Source organism: Magallana gigas, chromosome 7, assembly GCF_963853765.1.
Source record: "Magallana gigas chromosome 7, xbMagGiga1.1, whole genome shotgun sequence".
In the NCBI taxonomy this organism is placed as follows: domain Eukaryota; kingdom Metazoa; phylum Mollusca; class Bivalvia; order Ostreida; family Ostreidae; genus Magallana; species Magallana gigas.
This window is the reverse complement of record NC_088859.1, coordinates 10,156,589-10,175,459: the sequence shown is the minus strand read 5'-3', so window position 1 is coordinate 10,175,459 and position 18,871 is coordinate 10,156,589. Positions and strand designations below refer to the sequence as shown.

At 33.7% G+C, this 18,871-nt stretch overlaps 3 protein-coding genes across 5 annotated transcripts in view; 1 reads left to right on the top strand and 2 right to left on the bottom strand.

The window, feature by feature from the left end:
* Positions 1 to 1,003: 1,003 nt before the first annotated feature.
* On the bottom strand, positions 1,004 to 2,633 carry LOC105317386 (ZZ-type zinc finger-containing protein 3). Its single transcript, XM_011414023.4, has one exon. The coding sequence runs from the start codon at positions 2,597 to 2,599 to the stop codon at positions 1,205 to 1,207; it is 1,395 nt and encodes a 464-aa protein (XP_011412325.3). The 5' UTR covers positions 2,600 to 2,633; the 3' UTR covers positions 1,004 to 1,204.
* A 3,618-nt stretch (positions 2,634 to 6,251) lies between these two features.
* Positions 6,252 to 18,871, bottom strand: part of LOC105317392 (p53 and DNA damage-regulated protein 1) — a 78,325-nt gene continuing 65,705 nt past the window's right edge. For both annotated transcript variants that reach the window (XM_011414031.4, XM_066067199.1), the window contains exon 4: positions 6,252 to 8,028. In XM_011414031.4, coding sequence (XP_011412333.2) covers positions 7,871 to 8,028 — 158 coding nt within the window. In that variant the 3' untranslated portion in view covers positions 6,252 to 7,870. The remainder of the gene's footprint in view (positions 8,029 to 18,871) is intronic.
* LOC105317391 (rhodopsin, GQ-coupled) lies at positions 12,325 to 15,086 on the top strand. Of its 2 annotated transcripts, none has more exons than XM_011414028.4 (2): positions 12,325 to 12,957; positions 13,421 to 15,086. In XM_011414028.4, exon 2 carries the CDS (start codon positions 13,432 to 13,434, stop codon positions 14,500 to 14,502), a length of 1,071 nt encoding a protein of 356 aa, XP_011412330.3. In that variant the 5' UTR covers positions 12,325 to 12,957; positions 13,421 to 13,431; the 3' UTR covers positions 14,503 to 15,086. The 2 variants fall into 2 exon arrangements, with proteins under 2 accessions (XP_011412330.3, XP_065923269.1); XM_066067197.1 differs by lacking the exon at positions 12,325 to 12,957 and adding an exon at positions 13,111 to 13,313.

Sequence of the window (18,871 nt, the reverse complement as noted above, 5' to 3'; positions counted from 1 at the left end):
CAAGAGTACCGGTAATCAAAAATTAACATTGAATTGGGTAAAACGCTCCACTTTTGAATTTATAAGAATTATAATGGGCAGCCCTAGTCTTGGACAACCAGGAGCCCTAATTTTAAGGCTATAGGGCCGGATGGTTGCATGTGGCCATTTTAGGTTTTATTTACAATATATGTACCTCCTTTAGAAGAAGATCCATGTATAAAGATACGTAGAAATGTTCAAATTTTAAAACTGAAATATTTAATTGATTTTTCCTTTACCGAATAATAGTTTACGTCCAAAATATCCTATATGTAGAAGTTTAAGGCAGATCTGATGGTTAATGTGTTGATTATCCAGTCTTCTTAAGAATATATCCCCCATTAGATGCTGAAAGTGGCACAGCTAGACGAAATGCAATAATGATATGACTTTATGTTTGCAATTAAATTTTTGAAAGTTCTACTAACATAATTCAGAAATTAAAAAGTACCGTAGTTGATATGTATGGATCAGCTGTTAGATTGTGTCACCATTTATGCCATTGGTGACATTTTCATCACTAATGAATGAAGGCGCCATTTGAAATAAGGCATATATAATTCATGTTATGAAGGAAATATAAGGATCTTTTCACAATCACTTAGTTTGTCTATACAAGACTGGCTATGCATGGTTTTTATCAAATTGAATAACAGCAAACGAATAAAGCAATTATTAAAGTTTATAAAGGAATTTTAAGGTACATTTATTAGTATATATATCCTTAATAAATTAATAAAATTTATGTCACACTTCGCATGTTACCACTTATTTTGTGTCTGTCATTTTTCATGATTTAAAACAATTCCAGTTACAATTTATGGTATTGTAATTTTTGTTATTGAGGTCACAAAAAAGCAAAAAAATAGCTATTTGCAATATAAACATGACACTAAATACACATGCAGTACTACTGAATTCAAAATGACAAACTTTTTAAGATATATTATGTGATTTGGAAAGCTCAGAAAGAAGCATAATATCTAGTATTGAATCATTTATTTTAAAATTGAGTAACAATTAATATACAATATAGACTATATATGCACAATTTTCAATAGATTGCCATTCATATAAACAGTATCTGTATAAATGTATACACAGATTTACAAAACATAGCTTTAAATTAAATCATATCTCACAAAATTGTCATATATTCGTCTGATGTCCTTGGCTCCTTGCTTCAAGTTGCAGGCATGTAATTTGGATCCAGATAGTTGTAACCATCAGGCATGAAGGTCTGAGATTCATAATCGATGTCATTGGATTCCTTGGTGACGGCACCGAGACGGTGACTCGAGTTGTGTTGGCCTATCTCGATGTTCTTGTGTACACACCCGTCACAAAAATCTACACAATCTTCCTGATCACAATCCTGACAATGCCACCTCACACCAACGATAGGATCACAGTTACAACCATCGCACTTAAAGCCGTTATGAGTATAAGAGGCATCACTCTTTATCCTTATTTTACACTGTTTCATTCTCTTTAGTTGCATTAGTTCTTGGTATTCGGGTGTGTTTTGAAGCTCAAGAGGAATGCTGTCATCTTCATCTGGCTCATCGTCATTGTCTGAAAAGTCCATTCCTGAATTGACATAGTTTTCTCGTGGTTCGTCCCCACCGTATATAGACCCCGAGTTCTCATCATCTGACATGTATACTGGGGGCTCATGGGAAGCCATAAATGTGGATTGCTGATAATAAAATTTCTGAAATCGTTGATGCCGATGAGCATGCTTCTGTCTGTGGATGGCAATGTTTGGCAATCTCCCAGGAATGGGGAGGCCTGCTTTGGCCAGCTTTATAAAGTATTTTTGCACACGACTGGCAACTTGAATAGGTGTTCGGTTTCCTAGGGCTTTTGCAATTTTGGCCCAGCGTTTGGCTTCAACTTCTTCGGGAGGATGTTCAAGTAGAAGTTCCTCCAATCTTTTCTGCTCCTCTGCTGTCCAAAGCTTGTTGAATGTTTCTGGCTTGTCCTCACGTTTCACCCTGCCTCTGACATATGTCAAACTGCCATCAACTTTAACAGTTTCTTCCCCACACTCTGCACTGCTTGGTCCTTCTACCAATTGTCTCTTTAATCGAGTCAAATGTTTCGGAAAGCCAAGACTTGAAAAATCTACAGAACTTGTATATTTCTCCCAATTGATATCGGGGAGCTCTGCCACCTGCTGAGGTTTTGGTAGACCCAAATCTACTCCATGTTGCAGTCTGTTTACGAAGTCGATGGGGTCTTTCAATGCATCATCCATACATTCATGCAGTTTCTCTATATCTGAAATTGCCTGTATTCTTTGTGCCTCGAGCAAAGCTATAGTTTTAAGCATTGTGTTATAATCGCTGTTCCCGCGAAATGCTAAATGATCCGACTCAAAGTAGTAAGATTCTATGTCGTCGTTTTCTTCGTTGTTCTCTGCTGTCTCGGCCACGGATACCCCGGTCCAAGACGACGTGCTTGCAAAATTAGAGTCGTCGCTCGCCATTCCATCCATACTCACATCTAGAGATGCGGAATTAGAGTCGGAAAAATCCATCACAGAGCAGTATGTTGAAAGTGAAAGTCCCAACATGTGCGACGAAATGTGTATAATTGACGGAAAATCCCAGGTTCTTGGGCCCACGCATTATTTTACGTCTTATTTTATAAAACAAGTGCTTAAAATTTTGTATTTGACAAAAAATCTTAAATCTCTAACTTTTGAAAGATAAGTTTCATGATTCTTAAATACAACATAGTTACTTTCATATAATATAATTATAATTTTTTTATTATAAAAAAAAAACAACCCCAGAGTTTAGAATATCGATCCCGACGAAAATAGTGAACAACCCCCCCCCCCCCCCCCCCCCCACCCCACAATGTAAAATTAATTAATGAATGATTATGTGGGTTTTTTTTTTATAATATTGGTTATAATTTTAGCACTTATGACTTGAGTGTTTGCTCTACAGTCCCGTTTTTTTTATTATATGTGTTATACTTTACTCTTCTGTATTTGCTCTATCATCTTCGCTAGCGAAGATGTTGCTCTATTGACAACACAATCATACTAAGCGTGTTTGCTTTACATTTTTATATTATTATATTAGCCCTCACTTTTAAGTGTGCCTCCTAACACACTCAATCAACCCTTGAAAGCATAATTATTATATGTACATGTAAATCAGTATCTGTAATGTATAAATAAATTTTATGAAATTACCGTGATTAGACTGCCGCATGTATTTAAGGAACAAGGAATCATTCTTTGAGTATTATGAGGTGATCAAATACGGTCGGGGTGATCTTGGAAATCTAATACACCCAAAATGGCTTTATGATATAGTTGATTACTTATATTTATATCAGCCCTTGTACAAATGATTAAAACTATTATATATTAAGTAAATATTTTACATTTTTATATCATTTTAAAACACAGAAGGGATTTAGCCAAAGTTATTGATAATAATAAAAAGAAAAGAAAAGAAAAAAGAAATGAAAATATCAGTTTGTAAATAGTACATGATCATAATAGAATTCAGATTGAATCAACTCGAAGTTTTTGCGATCCCAAAACGTGCACGTCAGTACCTAAATCTTTAACAAACCAATATGCCTTCTTGATCAAAGTCGCTCTAGATGACGAACAATATAACTAGAATAGATTGACGTAGAATGACAATTACTACTGTTATGATTGCACTTTGAGCATCGTTATTCTTGGGTGTCGATTTACGATGTAAAATACACTGAGCTACAATCATGCGTTCAAAGTGATTTATGGTTGGAATATAGCCAGCCAAAAATCAACATTCAGAGTCAGCCAAAGGTGAGAAGTGTTTTATTTCTTTATAGCAATAAAAGACACGATTTGCAAGGACCCCAATACAAGATATATACAAATCATTATTGCTTTCTCAAAGAACTTGGACTTAATAAAACGCAAAATGAAAAACAAAAGTTTTCTGAAACCAAACACTTATAGACCAAAGTGCAATGGCCTTTTTTCTTGGTTATCTGTGAGAACTCGAACATAAAATTTTCTATGGCGAAATGTCTCACATTCACACAAAACTGCCATTGATGTAGTGCATACAATTTGTCAATGTCGTCAATTTGGCGGTTGAGCCGTTCCTATATGATATTTCAGTTGTCGACGGGATGTCATCACCGTTGATAATGAAGCAGCGAGGAAGTTACTGGGTAAAATTTTGTGTATATATTGTATATATATACACATACAGCAAAAAGCCTGTGATTTGACTTTCCAAGCTAGAACTTTGAACCGATTTGGCAGATACTGTATTGGCTTTGCATTTGATGAAATAGAAAAGAGCACATCACACACGCTCGGTTTTAGTATATTCAAAATGGAATACTTCTTTAACAATTTGAATGACCAGCTCTAGACTGTAAATAAAAGCAGGTTTTGTTTCGTAAAAATGCACAAGTTTTTTCGTGACGTTTTTGCTTTTTAAGATTTTTTTTTTTTTTAAACATATTTGAAGTAAAAGCTTTATTGATATCAATAATTTTTTTTACATAAATTAGAAAAAAAAACTGACTTGTAGTGTCAGTGTTTTAAAAAAGATAATAAGACACTGGTTCAAAACGTTACGAATGAACTTACTTAATATGAACATAGCGAGGTACTCAGAAGATCTGCAAGCTTTGAAAAGTCATTACACTTACGCAAACTATTTTGGCTATGCCATTTCCTTACATTAGTGCAAAACTCATCAATAAGCATTTATACAGTAAAGATGATTTTTCTGTCATGTAGCTCCATGAACGCAAACTATATTTTCATCATAAATGTTTATTTTAACTTTTGGTCATTAGGCTAAATATCATTACTTTACAAATAATAAACATCGCGATGCCAGTGGGCTACATAGTCTCCTCAGAACTGGCATTCTCAATATGAAGAACAACAAAAGCAGCAGTAACATTACAATTATAAAACCAAATATGAATACTTAGATGTACATTCATAAATGATAATACATGTACGTATACATTGTACATCTAAAATATAAAAGATTCAAGAGAGACACACGGTTCATGTACCCCCCCCCCCCTTTCAACAGTAACATTAATCAATGGAAATGATGTTCCTTCGATTAGTTTGGCATGTTTCTTTAGTGAAACGGGAGAAATTGTCAAGAATATCTTTCTTAATCTTGGACTGCCTTAATGTTTACAGATTTCTTTTATGTCAGTGCAGCAATCTCAAACCATTTCTTGTTGATTCTGGAGGTTGATCAGTGTAGTGTGACACTGCTGTTATGAGGCATCAAGATCATATCTCATTGTGTTGAAAACTTTCCCGTTTATGACGCAGATTTATATATGTAAAAGGTACTTACTATAGGTTAAATGATATCTTAACTGTATTATGCACAAATCAATACGTATATTTATATATTAACAGTTTGTTCGAAACCGAGCCAAGCTAGGGTGGTAAACAAATTACCCGTCGCAGATCTACCTTAAACTTTTAAGACAAAAAAGTATTATTTCGTAAAGAAAAAAACCAAACTCATTTAGCTTTGAAATTTGATTATTATCATATTTTTATATAGAACTCTCCGTGTACATGATACATGTACGGTCTAAAACTGATCAATACCACCTAGCCCCCCCCCCCCCCCCCCCCTAAGTCTATCAATCTTGTTCTTTGAAATTACGCACGTATTGCCCTTGCAATGACTTCGTCAACCATGCTTAAATTAACGAAATTCTTTAAATTCAATTTAATGATCCATTTGGCATGATTAAAAAATAGTGCATAAGTTTTAAAGGTACTTAGACACGATTTGAGGCCAACATTTTTTTTTTTTTTTTTTTTTAATAATTTTTTATGTATACATGTAAAATGGTTAACTGGTGCATTTTAAATGATTGATTAAAATATTAAATGTTAAAATCAAGTTACAAGCGAGATACAGAGGTAAAAATTGATTGTTTGTAAACAAAGCTCGAGTCTTATAGTTGTTTTCAAAGAATTATGAACTCTGTATCTTGCTTATAACTTGATATTTGACTTTTAAATTTTGACATAGCATTCTAAACTTCTCTATCTATCATTATAAACATTGAACATGGAAAAATAAAATTTGAAAATTTTAAGTCAAATCGTGTCCAAGTCCCTTTAAATAAACGAACAGTTTCACGTTCTGTTGCTGAAAGTTTCATACAGTTCAAGGCTACGTTTGAAGAGAGAAAATGAAAACAAATAAAAATAACAATAGATTTATTGTAAAAAAAGAAACGATTTATGATCATTAAAAAAAGAAAGTTATCAGATGAAGAAGGCAAATTTTATCCGAGAACAATCAGTGAATATTTAGAGACAGAACCCTTAAAAATTCTCATATTTAATGATCAAATGCTTCAGATCAAAGTAAAGAGAAATTTTAATTAGGTAATTCCCCCTTCAGCTTTAAACATTCATAGACCGCAGGTTCATGTATTGTCACACTGCCATATTTAATAGATTTTTTTAAAAACCAAATAACAATATAAATTATTCATAATCCGTCTTTGGTATAGTTTCTGCATAGTGTCAAATATAATTTAAGTCAAATTGACAAAGTTTTCGTTTATTTAAAGAAGTTATAAAATGACGTTAGTAATACTTTACAGACATCGGACTTGCATAGATGTAGTAAAATATTAACAAATTAGATTGATTAGTTCTGTACTGAGACCTGGTTTTATAAATGTTACTATGCTATTTCAATTTACTTGATGAGGTTCACATCAAAGATAAATAATATATATCTGAAAAATGATCATTTAATAATCTAATGAACATTTTTATCATTACGGATGATTTGCAAAATGACATAAAATCAATTTTCGTTAAATCAGGTATTGTGGATAAAATTATTAGGAACCCAACGTTTAGCTCCCTGTGGTACATTAATAGTGAAACCATTGTTTTACTTAGCGTAGCTCGATATCGAAACAAGCGTCCTTGAAACACTTTTTCGGAAAAAAAAGCCTATATCAATATCATGTTTAATTTAAAATAACAATATCAAATTTAAAATATACATTATACTTAATAGCCCTCAAAACGATACACTCTAATTTAGTCTAACATATTAAAAAATAATTAACATTTCATACGAAACCATTAAAGGTTTGTAATTACAATTTTTTTTGGGAATTTGTCCGCCAGGAAAATTATGCAACACATTTTCTTTTAAAGAAAGATCAACATACCGGCATACACAGCATAAACATTTTCTGATTATTTGAAATATACATTTTTGTAATAAAGCGATTGAATTATACTAAGTCTTTTTCTTCTTCCTGTTGTAACAGCGACATCTGTTAGCCAGCCGAAGTGCCTTCACGTATGAAAAGATCAGGACATTGTTTGACCGATTAGCAAAGAACATGTAACCAGGATAATTTGGCACAATAAGAAAAAGAATCAAGTGGTCTCAACTGTCACAATTATAGAGACTTAAACAATGTAACCTTTTTTTTTTATTCATAATACATATATCTAATACTGGCAATAAACTTCTGCAATGAAATAGGTGTATTGTCTCATGAAATGCAGGTGACACGTAAAATAAGACCAGGAATCTACGCAAGTGATGAGGGGGTGGTATAACGGGGCTGCTTGTGATAAATTTGCTTCCATCTCTGTAGACGTCAACTTTCGTCTTACGAACAAAGATCCAAACACTTTCGAACAAGCTACATGTCTATTTTGAACCTCCGATTTTGTCAGATGGAATAGACCTGATGTAGATGAAATGCGTCAATCCGGTCGCTTCTTGACATATATACTGTGCATCTGGTACATTATAAGACACAGTTGTTCGAGCCTCTGACCTTAAAGCATCTGCTCAACAGCCCGCATTTCCTCTTTCGTTAACGGGTTCAAGTGAAATCCTTTAGGATTGTCCTTGTGTTCAAGGTCACGAAGCTGCCGAAGTTTTGGCTTCAGTTCCTGTCTGGTCTCTGATATTTCCTTGTCCAGCTGATCAAAATCTGGAAAATAAATATATTACATTAACAAGTAATAACTAATCAACAAATGCTGTCAAAATAACTGTCACATTTACGGAATCAGAAAGAAATTAAACCAACACCGTAAAATTTATTTATTCAAAATCATTCATGTTGCCAGTTTTCACAAACAAATTTTACTTTTCCTTAATTCTATATTTAATAAAAATGCTTTACTTCTGGTGCAATGGACAATGTTGTGCTGACTAACAATTAATTAATTGTAGAAAATGCAATATCCTTAAGTCTTACACAAATTTTTGTTGCCTGTATTAGCATCATCTGGTAGCTGTACATTCAGCACCTTCATTTTTGAATAAAAAGAGTATGACACTTCCTTTGAACAATTTTGACCCCCCCCCCCCCCGTCTTGTGCCAGGCGCAATTGTAGCCAAGAAGTTCCAAAGAAGAGACCAAAATGTGAAAAAAAAACTGACAAACATAAAAACGGATATGGACGCCGGACAACCAGTGATCAGTAAAGCTCATTAAAGTGAGATAAGTTTATAGCTCAGGTAAGGTAAAATTAAAAAAAAAAAACAACACAAAAAACTAAAACGGAAATCGAATGGTATTTTGAAATAAACGTCTGTCTATTGATATAAAAAATTAAAAAAAACAAGCGATTAGTAAAAATGTCGCATGTTCCGAATAAAAGCTTGTATCCCACACTTTTAGACTTATATTCGATTACATTGACCTCGAAGTTAATTAATCAAGAGCTTGTGGAAAATTTCTTAGATAATTTTTGTTGTATAAAGAAGGAATAAGAGTGAACTCTGTCCTATCAGTCTTAAGATTACAAAAATCCAGCAGACATTGGTCTATACTTCCGGTCGTATATTTGTAGAAAATCGATGAAATGTAATGCCATTCTCCTATTTATCCTCTATAAAACATGTAAGACCTTCCGTAATATAAATATTACAACAACAGAAATAACGAAACTTCAGAAAGATGATCCTTAAGTAGTTACTGGCATAATCAAGATAATAAACATTATCCACGTGACCTGCTTTGCAGACTAGATATCTAAACGAACGAACCTTCGGCATTTATAAACAATTTAACAGAAAATCAAGATTAAAGGCCGACTTTATAGTTCTTTCGATCAGCCTACGTTGCTTGCAACAGAGAAAATTCTTTCAGTTTAGCATGTGCATTATAGAAAGGATCCATTGACCTTTATGAATAGATACTGATCCAACAAAAGCATAACCGCTTTTTGGTAGTTCAGATTTGCGTGCATAGCAACAATTATACAAAAGGCCTATGTATCCTTAAATTTAAAGAAACCATATATTCAGACGCCATCTTATACTTAAAAACCTCGACAAACTTTCCCTTAAACCAACATCAAGATAATGTATATAGGATATGCTTTCTTAAAAATCGGGAACATCCATCGTCATCACATCCGATTACTCCTATAAAGTGGAAACTATCAAGGAATAGACAATCTGCATGTACACTTAAGATACTTGATTTGTTTACTGCATAAACTTTTATGCATTTATGGGAAAGGCAAAATACAAAATAACATATTTGAATAAAAGATATACACAAGAAATCATATTGACGCAAGCGTCAAATGGGCCGCAAAAAATATAATTGTTGTATGAATCATTGATTGTTTACATAAAAACACACCACAAAGAAGAAAATAAGAGTTGGTTGTACTAATTTTTATGGTAAATTTTAATATACTTAAGCAACTTGTTTTGAAGTTAGTTTAAGAAATATTTTATTCAAAAATATACATATAAGTATATAAATGAATCTGGATTGAACAGCAGGCAATACTAGCCTATATTAGTTCTCTCTATCTGAGATTGAAGTTTAACATTTTACTATCTTTTACTATTTTATCATAAAGAATCGATTTCGTTACTGTGAGCATTTCTAACGGAAATTGTATGATCATTGCCATAGTATGAAGTAATGGAGAACACACTGCATGATTTGTACATAACTCTAATACAAAGTTCAACTCATCATTTTTCTCTTGGAGATTATGAATTTCAAACGGTTAACCATTTTGGTTTTTTTTGTTGCATAGTATTGAATGAAAACTTAATGCATTAATTTAATATATGATTTCAAGGGACCTCATAATAAATTAAAAATGGATTAGTTCAAATTTTCCAGTCAATTGAAATTTTCATTTCTGTCATATTCTTGATGAATAATTGATATAAAAAAAACGTCATTTCATGATATTTTCTACCACATTTTACATGGAAATATAATAAATACACACGCAAAGTCATTTTATTTGACACGGCACATAGAAATTCAAATATATCATTTATATAAAATTTAATGACATTCAGGTCTTGAGTATTTCAGGTCTTTAGTATGTCCCGCATACCGATCCTGATGCATTGTTTTGAAAAGAATGAAAAACTCCGCAATTTTCTGAATAGATTATAGTCTCGATAAAAACGCGCCAAATACGACAATCTACTAAGTATGACCTACTTTTCATTTACGAGTAAAACAAAAAAATATGTGATATTTTCTAAAAGGCATAAAACATATTTCTACCTGCAAATTTACTTTAAATTCATAAAAATAAGCATAGTATTAATTCTATTAAAAAAGAACTGTCCCGCAGAAACGCAGTAACAATATTTAAATGTGTATCAAATAACGGACCGCCTTCCGGCGGCCCGTAATGAAATTATCTATACCAGAAATCTAAGCGGATAAAAAAAAAGATTTTTAGTAAGACTGTTATTCAGAGAATGTTCGAAATGGTAGACACATTGCATAGAATAAGCTCAAATTTGCGTGGTTTTAATGAGACAATTCGTAAGAGAAGGTGATATAAATGGAAGAAGAAGTTAGCTGTTTCTTGTACTACAGACACTCCCCTCCCCCGCCACTACCCCAGCGCATCATGACACGTGCATTTTACTCATTCAAATAGTCATTAAATAATCGGGTCCTTCAACGTTATACGGTTCTGTACACGTGAAAGATGCCTATGGACTTGAACAACAGAATAAAATAGTTTTGCTATTTTGATAGAAGTTTTTACACCAAAAAGTAATGTTCATTATGTATATATATAATTATATACCGATTAAGTAAAATTTATAAACAATTTCGTAAAAGTTGTCTACATTTTGAAAAAGGCAACAAAATGACAATGCATTTTGGTAAAAATTCTGGAATTAACACAAGAATGTACACGTTGTCGATTACTTATGGTAATGATATCATAAAGCAATCACTTAAATCCTTATATTCAAAGCAAACAACACTATGAATCATCTAACTCGTGCATAAATATATATGGTTTAAATTGAATCCTAATAAACATTTAGATATAATTGTATATAATTGTATATAATGCGCGCATTCGATAAAGTAAAAATAAATCAGATACATGTTCATATACATGAATTACGTTGGACATTATATGTAAACTGCAAACACTGGCAAATAATTAATGCACACATACGTACAAGTGAGCAATGCTCCTAATAAGAATTCATAGTACAACCAACGGCTATAACTATCCATCAACAGGACTTAGACCCGTGCACTGGTACAACACTAACCATGAGGACCTGCATGCTACACATTTGATTTTCAGCACTTATTTTTACTCCAGATCATAATGTTTTTTATACTTTGTAGTTTACAATCGAATTAAAGATAATTTCTATTGCACTTATGACGTAATAAGTGTGTCGCAAAAGAGAACAACAAACACATTACAATATCATACGACTGGTGACACCCCCCCCCCCCCCCTTACAAGCTACACCCCCATCATCCTATAAATATATTCCATCATCATATACATATATAAGAGCAATGATCAATATTTTGGACTTCTGTCAATTTATAAACGAAACATTAACTAATTTTCCAATGTTAAAAAAACACCATTCCACTCCATACCCCAACCCCCAAAAAGCAATACAAACTCTCATCTTTTGTGCATTACTATTTGTTTTTATTCTTAAGATTTGTTATCGGGGTCATTATTGTATTCATCAATAAAACGATTTCAAATGAGGCAATACAACTGTTATAATCGAGATGAAATATATATCATCAGGGTTACAAATTGAACCATCATCATTTATTACAAGTCATCAATCACTGGGTAAGTATTGCTACAATGGAAATCTCTGGCTAGTCATTCAGGGCTTCTGTTGCAATACAATGAATAGATGTAAAATACTCTGTTAAATTTCCGGTGAACTTTTCCCGTCAATCAAAATAGGAAGTCCAATGGAAAACAACTAAGAAGAGGGTAAAAATAAAAGGGTAGGTACAGTCAACCGAGCCAAAGTACAGTAGCTTCCACGACATTTTTCTAGACTGACGGTAAATACTCAGTCTTTTGGCTTCATCAAGCATAAAGAAATGGTAATGACGAACTAAGAAGCGAAGATAAGGCAACTAAGAGGGTTTCCTTGTATCGACGGAAATGTTAAACGATTGTCAACCGACATCAATTATTAATCGCCTTAACTTAGAGAAAAAAATCCATGAAGAAAGTCGGATGATTAATCAGAGTTGTGGCATCAATGTCGACATTGCACACCGAAGTAGACGTTGAGTAACATATGTGTGAAACGTGAGTTAGAGGCATCTTGACGGAGCAGTAATACTTACAAACATATTGAGAGCAACAGAGGGGGTCACCCAACAATAGACATAACATAGAACTCGTAATGCACATAGTACTGATTTGAGGTGACGTTTTCGTATTGCACCTAATGAGATAAAAAGCGATTCTCCGTGTGTCATAGTGCGCTTTTTAAGAAGATAAAAAGTGATTCTTTGGTTTACTGTTGCTTGAAGTGGATCAACGGAAACGCCGGAGGACGCGCTGCGTTAAGCCAGTGATCAGAGAGGGAGTGCATACACTTGGTCAATTCCTACAAGGTACGTCTACTTCATGCTATTAAGTAAACAATTCTTGCTGTATAATTAGTATATAGCAATATATTCTTCTTATTTAATGGTGGGCCTCTGATGTAATTTATTCTGATAACGAGAGAACAAATTTCTTTTACGTTGGGTATTATTGAAAATATTAGTTTGAAGTAATAATATTATTACTGTACAGTAAATACTTTTATTTTGTCAAAAATCAATAGATGGGGTCCTTAGGAGAAAAATTAATGATTTTGCTGACCCACACTGTATTTAATTCGGTTAGAAGTTGACAAGACCTCGCTGCACTTCTCAATACAATTGATAAATGCTCCCTTGTTTGACTACATAATTTTAAATATGGGGTGAATACTCAAAAGTTCTTCTATCGAAGTATTTTTTAAATAACCATTAACAGTGTTATGGAATCTAGCGGTTTCCTGCATAATATTTGATATTTATTCGCTTTTAGCAAATAGAAAGATGAACAACACAACAGATTTTACTCCCGTTGCCTCTATGGAAAACTTTCGAACCCTAGAAGAGCTGAACGCATCGAAAGCCGAGCAGCGCCTCCCGACCGTCATATTTCTGATCATCATAATAATCATTGGAGTGATTGGTAACACAGTGGTCATCGTCGTTTACTCCTCCAAGTATCCCCCCTCCACCTTCCGGTTGTACATCCTGACTCTGGCAGTGATTGATTTACTTTCATGCCTCATACCTATGCCTCTCGAAGTTGTTGACAACACATACCCCGTAATGTTCTATAACGAGGGATTCTGCAAGAGCGGCCGATTCATTGGAAATGTGTTAAAAATAGGATCTGCGTTTGTCCTTGTTGTTATGGCATTAAGTAGATATAAAAAGATATGTCATCCATTTTCAAAGGCTACCACTTTGACCCAAGCTCGTCTATGCTGTGCGGCGGCAATTCTACTCGCCATTGCCTTCTCCTGGCCAAACGCAATCATTCAAGGAATCAAACACGTGTATCTTCCAGGAAATATCACCGGGTACGATTGTTCCATAGACGACCTCATAAGGAACACCCAATACCCGTTCATCTACTCGACTGTTCTATTTGTGCTGTACGTTATCGTGTTTTTAATGCTAAGTGTTTTGTACACGTTTGTGGTTCTTGCTCTCAGAAGACACTCTAGAAAGAGGTCCACCCAGAAAGCCAACGACAAGCTGGACAAAATGAACCCCAGAATCACAAAGCTCATGATTGCTATCACCGTGGCTTTTATCTTGTGTTACCTTCCTAATTGTATCCTAGACGCAGCCTCTACTTTCAAAAGGGGAGTCCTTTTCCCGCCAAGCCCAATCATTTTGGGAATTCTTCCGCTGCTAGCCAGGGCTTTTTTCATTAACAATATCATCAACCCTTTCATATATCTGGTTGGAGAATCAAAGTTTCGAAATATCGTGAAACAAAGTCTAAGATGGCTTTACTACACAGTATGCTGCCCTAAACAGAAAAGAAAGCATAGTTTCGCCATAACGGAGTCCATACGCTTAACAGAAGTTAGGTCGCAGTCTGGGTAATTCCACTAAACTCCATCAAAGCCAGCTAAGAACACTGTCAAAATACATTTTTATGAAGACATGACGATATTTGTCTACATTTATAAATTTATATTATATAACGATATTTTTCATTTCACAATTAACATGAATTTATCTTTGTATCGCTTGCTACATTTAACCAAATCATACCGTCAGCAAAATAGCAATTTCCTTACAATATTAGTGTCATTTAGGGGCATCAGGGGCATTTCCAAGTTGTGTTTACCGATAAACGAGGATGTAATTATCCATATATTAATAGCTGAATGCAAACTACTCTTTTCTTATTTAAATTAAAGACATGCATTGTTTATTGCTTTGAGGTCACGGCCATCAAAATCAACACATTCATTGTTACTATAGGCAAAACAATTTATAATCTACGGATGTTTCACGTCCAATTAAATGTTCCGATATATACAAATCTTTGGAGGTAAAGATATAATAGTGTATTCTTTTGAACTCAGTATCACTTTGTACCATCTTAAAAATGATAATACATTAAGATATCCTAAGAATGTTAGTTTTTAAGGAACAGTTCAGAAAATGAAATATAAACTCTGTGTGCTTATTTATAGGGAATATAATTTTATAATTAAAGTATTTAATTACTAAATTAAAAAGAGTCATTCTGATATTTAAAATTTTCAAGACTTCAAAGATAAAAAAGGTATCTTGTAAATTCAAAATTTAAATCGGGACATCTTGATTACTTCTATATTGTTTCAGATTATTGTGTTCCTTTCTCCTGTTTGAAGAGCAACAATCCCAAACCATTCAGATAGTGAATAGTCCCTCCAAATCCTGGTTAGCCTTGAAAAATTTATAATACAAGATATGTTGGTTATCGCAAATAAAGCATTTAAAATTTAAAAGAAAGATTTGAAAACATCAGAAAAAATACATGTACAAGTAAAAACAGATAAATATTCGTACTACAGACTTGTAAACATCTGACGAAATTGTACTCACTAAAGTTCATGACTTTTAACTATTAACGGACAAATAAAATATATGTTTGCAGATTAAAACTGCGTAAAGATCAAAACAGATCGTTTTAAAACCTATGGAAACGTGGGTGGTTCTAAACCATTAGAATTCTACAAACTAATCAGTGACAGATAAACAGTGTCAGTGTACCTGATCAATGGGATAAAGACTTCGGCAGACGTTTACTGTTATCATAGGCTGAATTGCAGGCTTAGAAATCGTATCCAACATTCCACATCTCTTAACTTAATTGATTTTCCACTGATTCCTTTTAACTACATGTAGATAAAGTAGTACTGTAATGTATAAAGGACGCACCTATTAAAATTCTCTATGAAGTTAGATGTTAGTGTCTTCGAGCAATTTCCATCCTTTCACTCAGATAATGGTTGAATATATTTGAAGTGGATCTATCATCAAACACCTTGACTTTCATTCATTTACCTGATGATCGATAGAAGTTAACCATCTGTTATAGCCTGAATTTCTTTGCAAAATGAAGCCAAATGCTAACAAAAATACTTGATCGATCGTAGATCTACAAAATGAGTGAATTGTTGACCTTTGATCCTTGACCTAGGATGAAGAGGGGATAATCTACTTGTCATAATGTTGTATACTGTTTCAAGAGGCTCTTCAGATTATATAGTCTAGACAATGTATGATCTAGCAACTGACATTTGCAATTGTTTTCCCTCGGACTGCAATGTCACACTTTCATTAGTTTAAACATGGCACATGACTGTCGGATACATCTCTATGCCCTTCTGGTGAGAATTAATATTAGGCAATATGACTGTCGCTTCGCCTACTTATCTCGACATTTTATAATATTTGATGCAAAAACCGCGTTCCGTAAGTTCTAAAAATAGTTTGAGTGGTTGTCCTTTAAGAGCCTCACCGTCTATGAGACTGATCAACTCGTCAGTCAGTAAAAACCTAACTAGACAACATTGACATGGTGACCATCTCAAAGGGTCCCGCTTAAATACTGGACATTGGGTAAAAAAAAAAACCCAGAGATTTTGCTTTGACCTTGACCTATAACTTAGAAATTTTCATGCAGCCGGCATAGAACTTCTAATTCAATCTCAATACCATTTACATACAGACATTTTTTTTTCAATCTGACCAAGATTAAGCAAATGGGAAATAATCTTCGGTCTAAAGCTGATTAAAAAAAGATTCGCTATGACCTTCACATCGACTTGGTTCGGGGTCACTACACGCCATCAACCAAAAAACTCTGTTTAGGTATATTATTAGTCGAATAGTGGTAAGTGGCGAGTATATATACGGTCTTAAAAAGATTTTTGTGTGATCCAATATGACTTTATCACTTAACCTACAAAAATCAGGCAAAGTCACTGCATATCCTTTGATCAAAGGCACCATATGGGTGAAGTATAAACCAGACTGGATCAAAGGGAGAGAAGATATGCCCCGGACAAGGATTTTTCATACAATTCTGCTATGACCTTTACATTTGACCTTGAATATTGGTTCAATGTCAATAAACACCATTACTCAAAAGCTCTATTTAGGTGGAGTATGAGCCAAATAGGGCTAAGTGGAAAGCACAAATGCTCATACAAAAGGGTTTTTGCGTTGTCCGATACGACCTTGACCTACAATTTTCATTAAATGTCACAGCAAATTCTCTGACCATAGACACCCTGTGAGTGAAGTATGAGCAAGATAAGACCACGGGAAGAGAAGATTTGCCCCGGACAATTATTTCATATATAATTCTGCTATGACCTTAACCTTAGACCTAAAAACAAAGTTCAAGATCACTGCACACCCTTTACCTAAAAGGCACTATGTGGGTGAAGTGAACTCTACAAAAATTCCAAATATTTGCAGTTTACGTTCATTTTCTTTGTGGATGTTTCCAAGAGAGGGGGGCATAAGCGTTTCACAGACATCTCTTGTTTTAAAAATATGATTAATCAACAAATATTTTGAGTCTTTGATCGGAATTTCCCCCCCCCCCCCCCCCAAAAAAAAAATATCGTTTTTTTTAACTATAGGTTTTGTCTTTTCGATTCGCAAACTCTCAGAAAATATTGGCAAGAATTTAAAATCTGCGAGGGGCGCTTCTCGCTATTTTACGCAGAGGAATTAGGAATTTACAGTAATGCAATTAATGTAAATGATGTGAATGTCTTCTAAGAAGATCTCCGATTTCCATAATCCGTGGAAGATCTAGAGGCTTTGAATGATGGCATTTTGTACGAAGGGCAGGCCAGTTAAGTCTAAAAGTACCCTGGAATAACTGATCAGTGTATATAGAGTAGAGGGTCCTTTAACGATATTTAATTTCACAAAAAATGTTTAGGAAGACACGAGATTTATAACAAGATGAAACACTTGCGGAACGTTTTTATTTATCAACTTGCATCGATCACTGCTGCCAAATAGACAGATGGTTCAAGAACATTTAACTTGAAGAGCTGAGCGTGTGATCGGTTACAGAGAAATCAATTTACTTATGGTATCGAGTTCAAAGAATTTGTAGGAAGTAAATGTTACGAAATTCTAGACAGTTTCTCTCCTGAGTTTTCCTTTGCATAAATGTTTGGCAGTGTTCCTCGTGCTATTCAGTTTTCTGTACGTCATGTTTTAATCAATGTAAAAGGAATGTTCATTCCGAATTGGCCTTTTGATAGGGGAATCTTTACAAGTTAATGCTACAGATTTTTTTTCAGAAATGGAAGGCGAGACTATCTAATGATTTGATTGCAATTTTAATTTCAAATTTGACTTTAAAAAATTGATAGGATTTATGTATTGAATAGTTTTTTCTTCGAATAAATATATCTCTTTGCTATTAAGAAGCGTTTAGATTAGAAAAGAGGTTTACACATATATTGATAAACCCTGTCAGTTGTTTAACCTTTATATGCCTGACTGATAATATTTTCGCATAAAGCAAATTTTAGGAAAAGATTGTGTTGAAGAACAGAAATGCAGTTTTAGAGTTTCAAGGGAGCAAGCCTTACTCCTACGCAGACAAGCATTGGACTGAAGTTCAGTTAATATGTCCAAATTGGACTTTATTACATTAGGATCATTATCAATTTTAACAAACGCAATCTCAAGAGTATTATTGACTAGACATTATTTCAATGCATGAATAATGGGACCAAGTTTTATCCCTATAGAAATAAAGAATGCATATCACCTTATTGCTCCACACATATATCTTCTTCAAGTTCTATTTTAAATCAAACCCAAAACTTAACAAAGCCTACACAAAAGTTTTTTCCCAAGAAATAAAGAAATAAGATGTCACAAATTAAATTATTCCTGAGATGCTGGAAGACCAACAAGAAATTCTTCGTATAATATATAC

Bases quoted from the DNA above. Each gene is read 5' to 3' on its own strand.
- LOC105317391 (XM_011414028.4), top strand. From the start codon at position 13,432: ATGAACAACACAACAGATTTTACTCCCGTTGCCTCTATGGAAAACTTT.
- LOC105317386 (XM_011414023.4), bottom strand. From the start codon at position 2,599: ATGTTGGGACTTTCACTTTCAACATACTGCTCTGTGATGGATTTTTCC.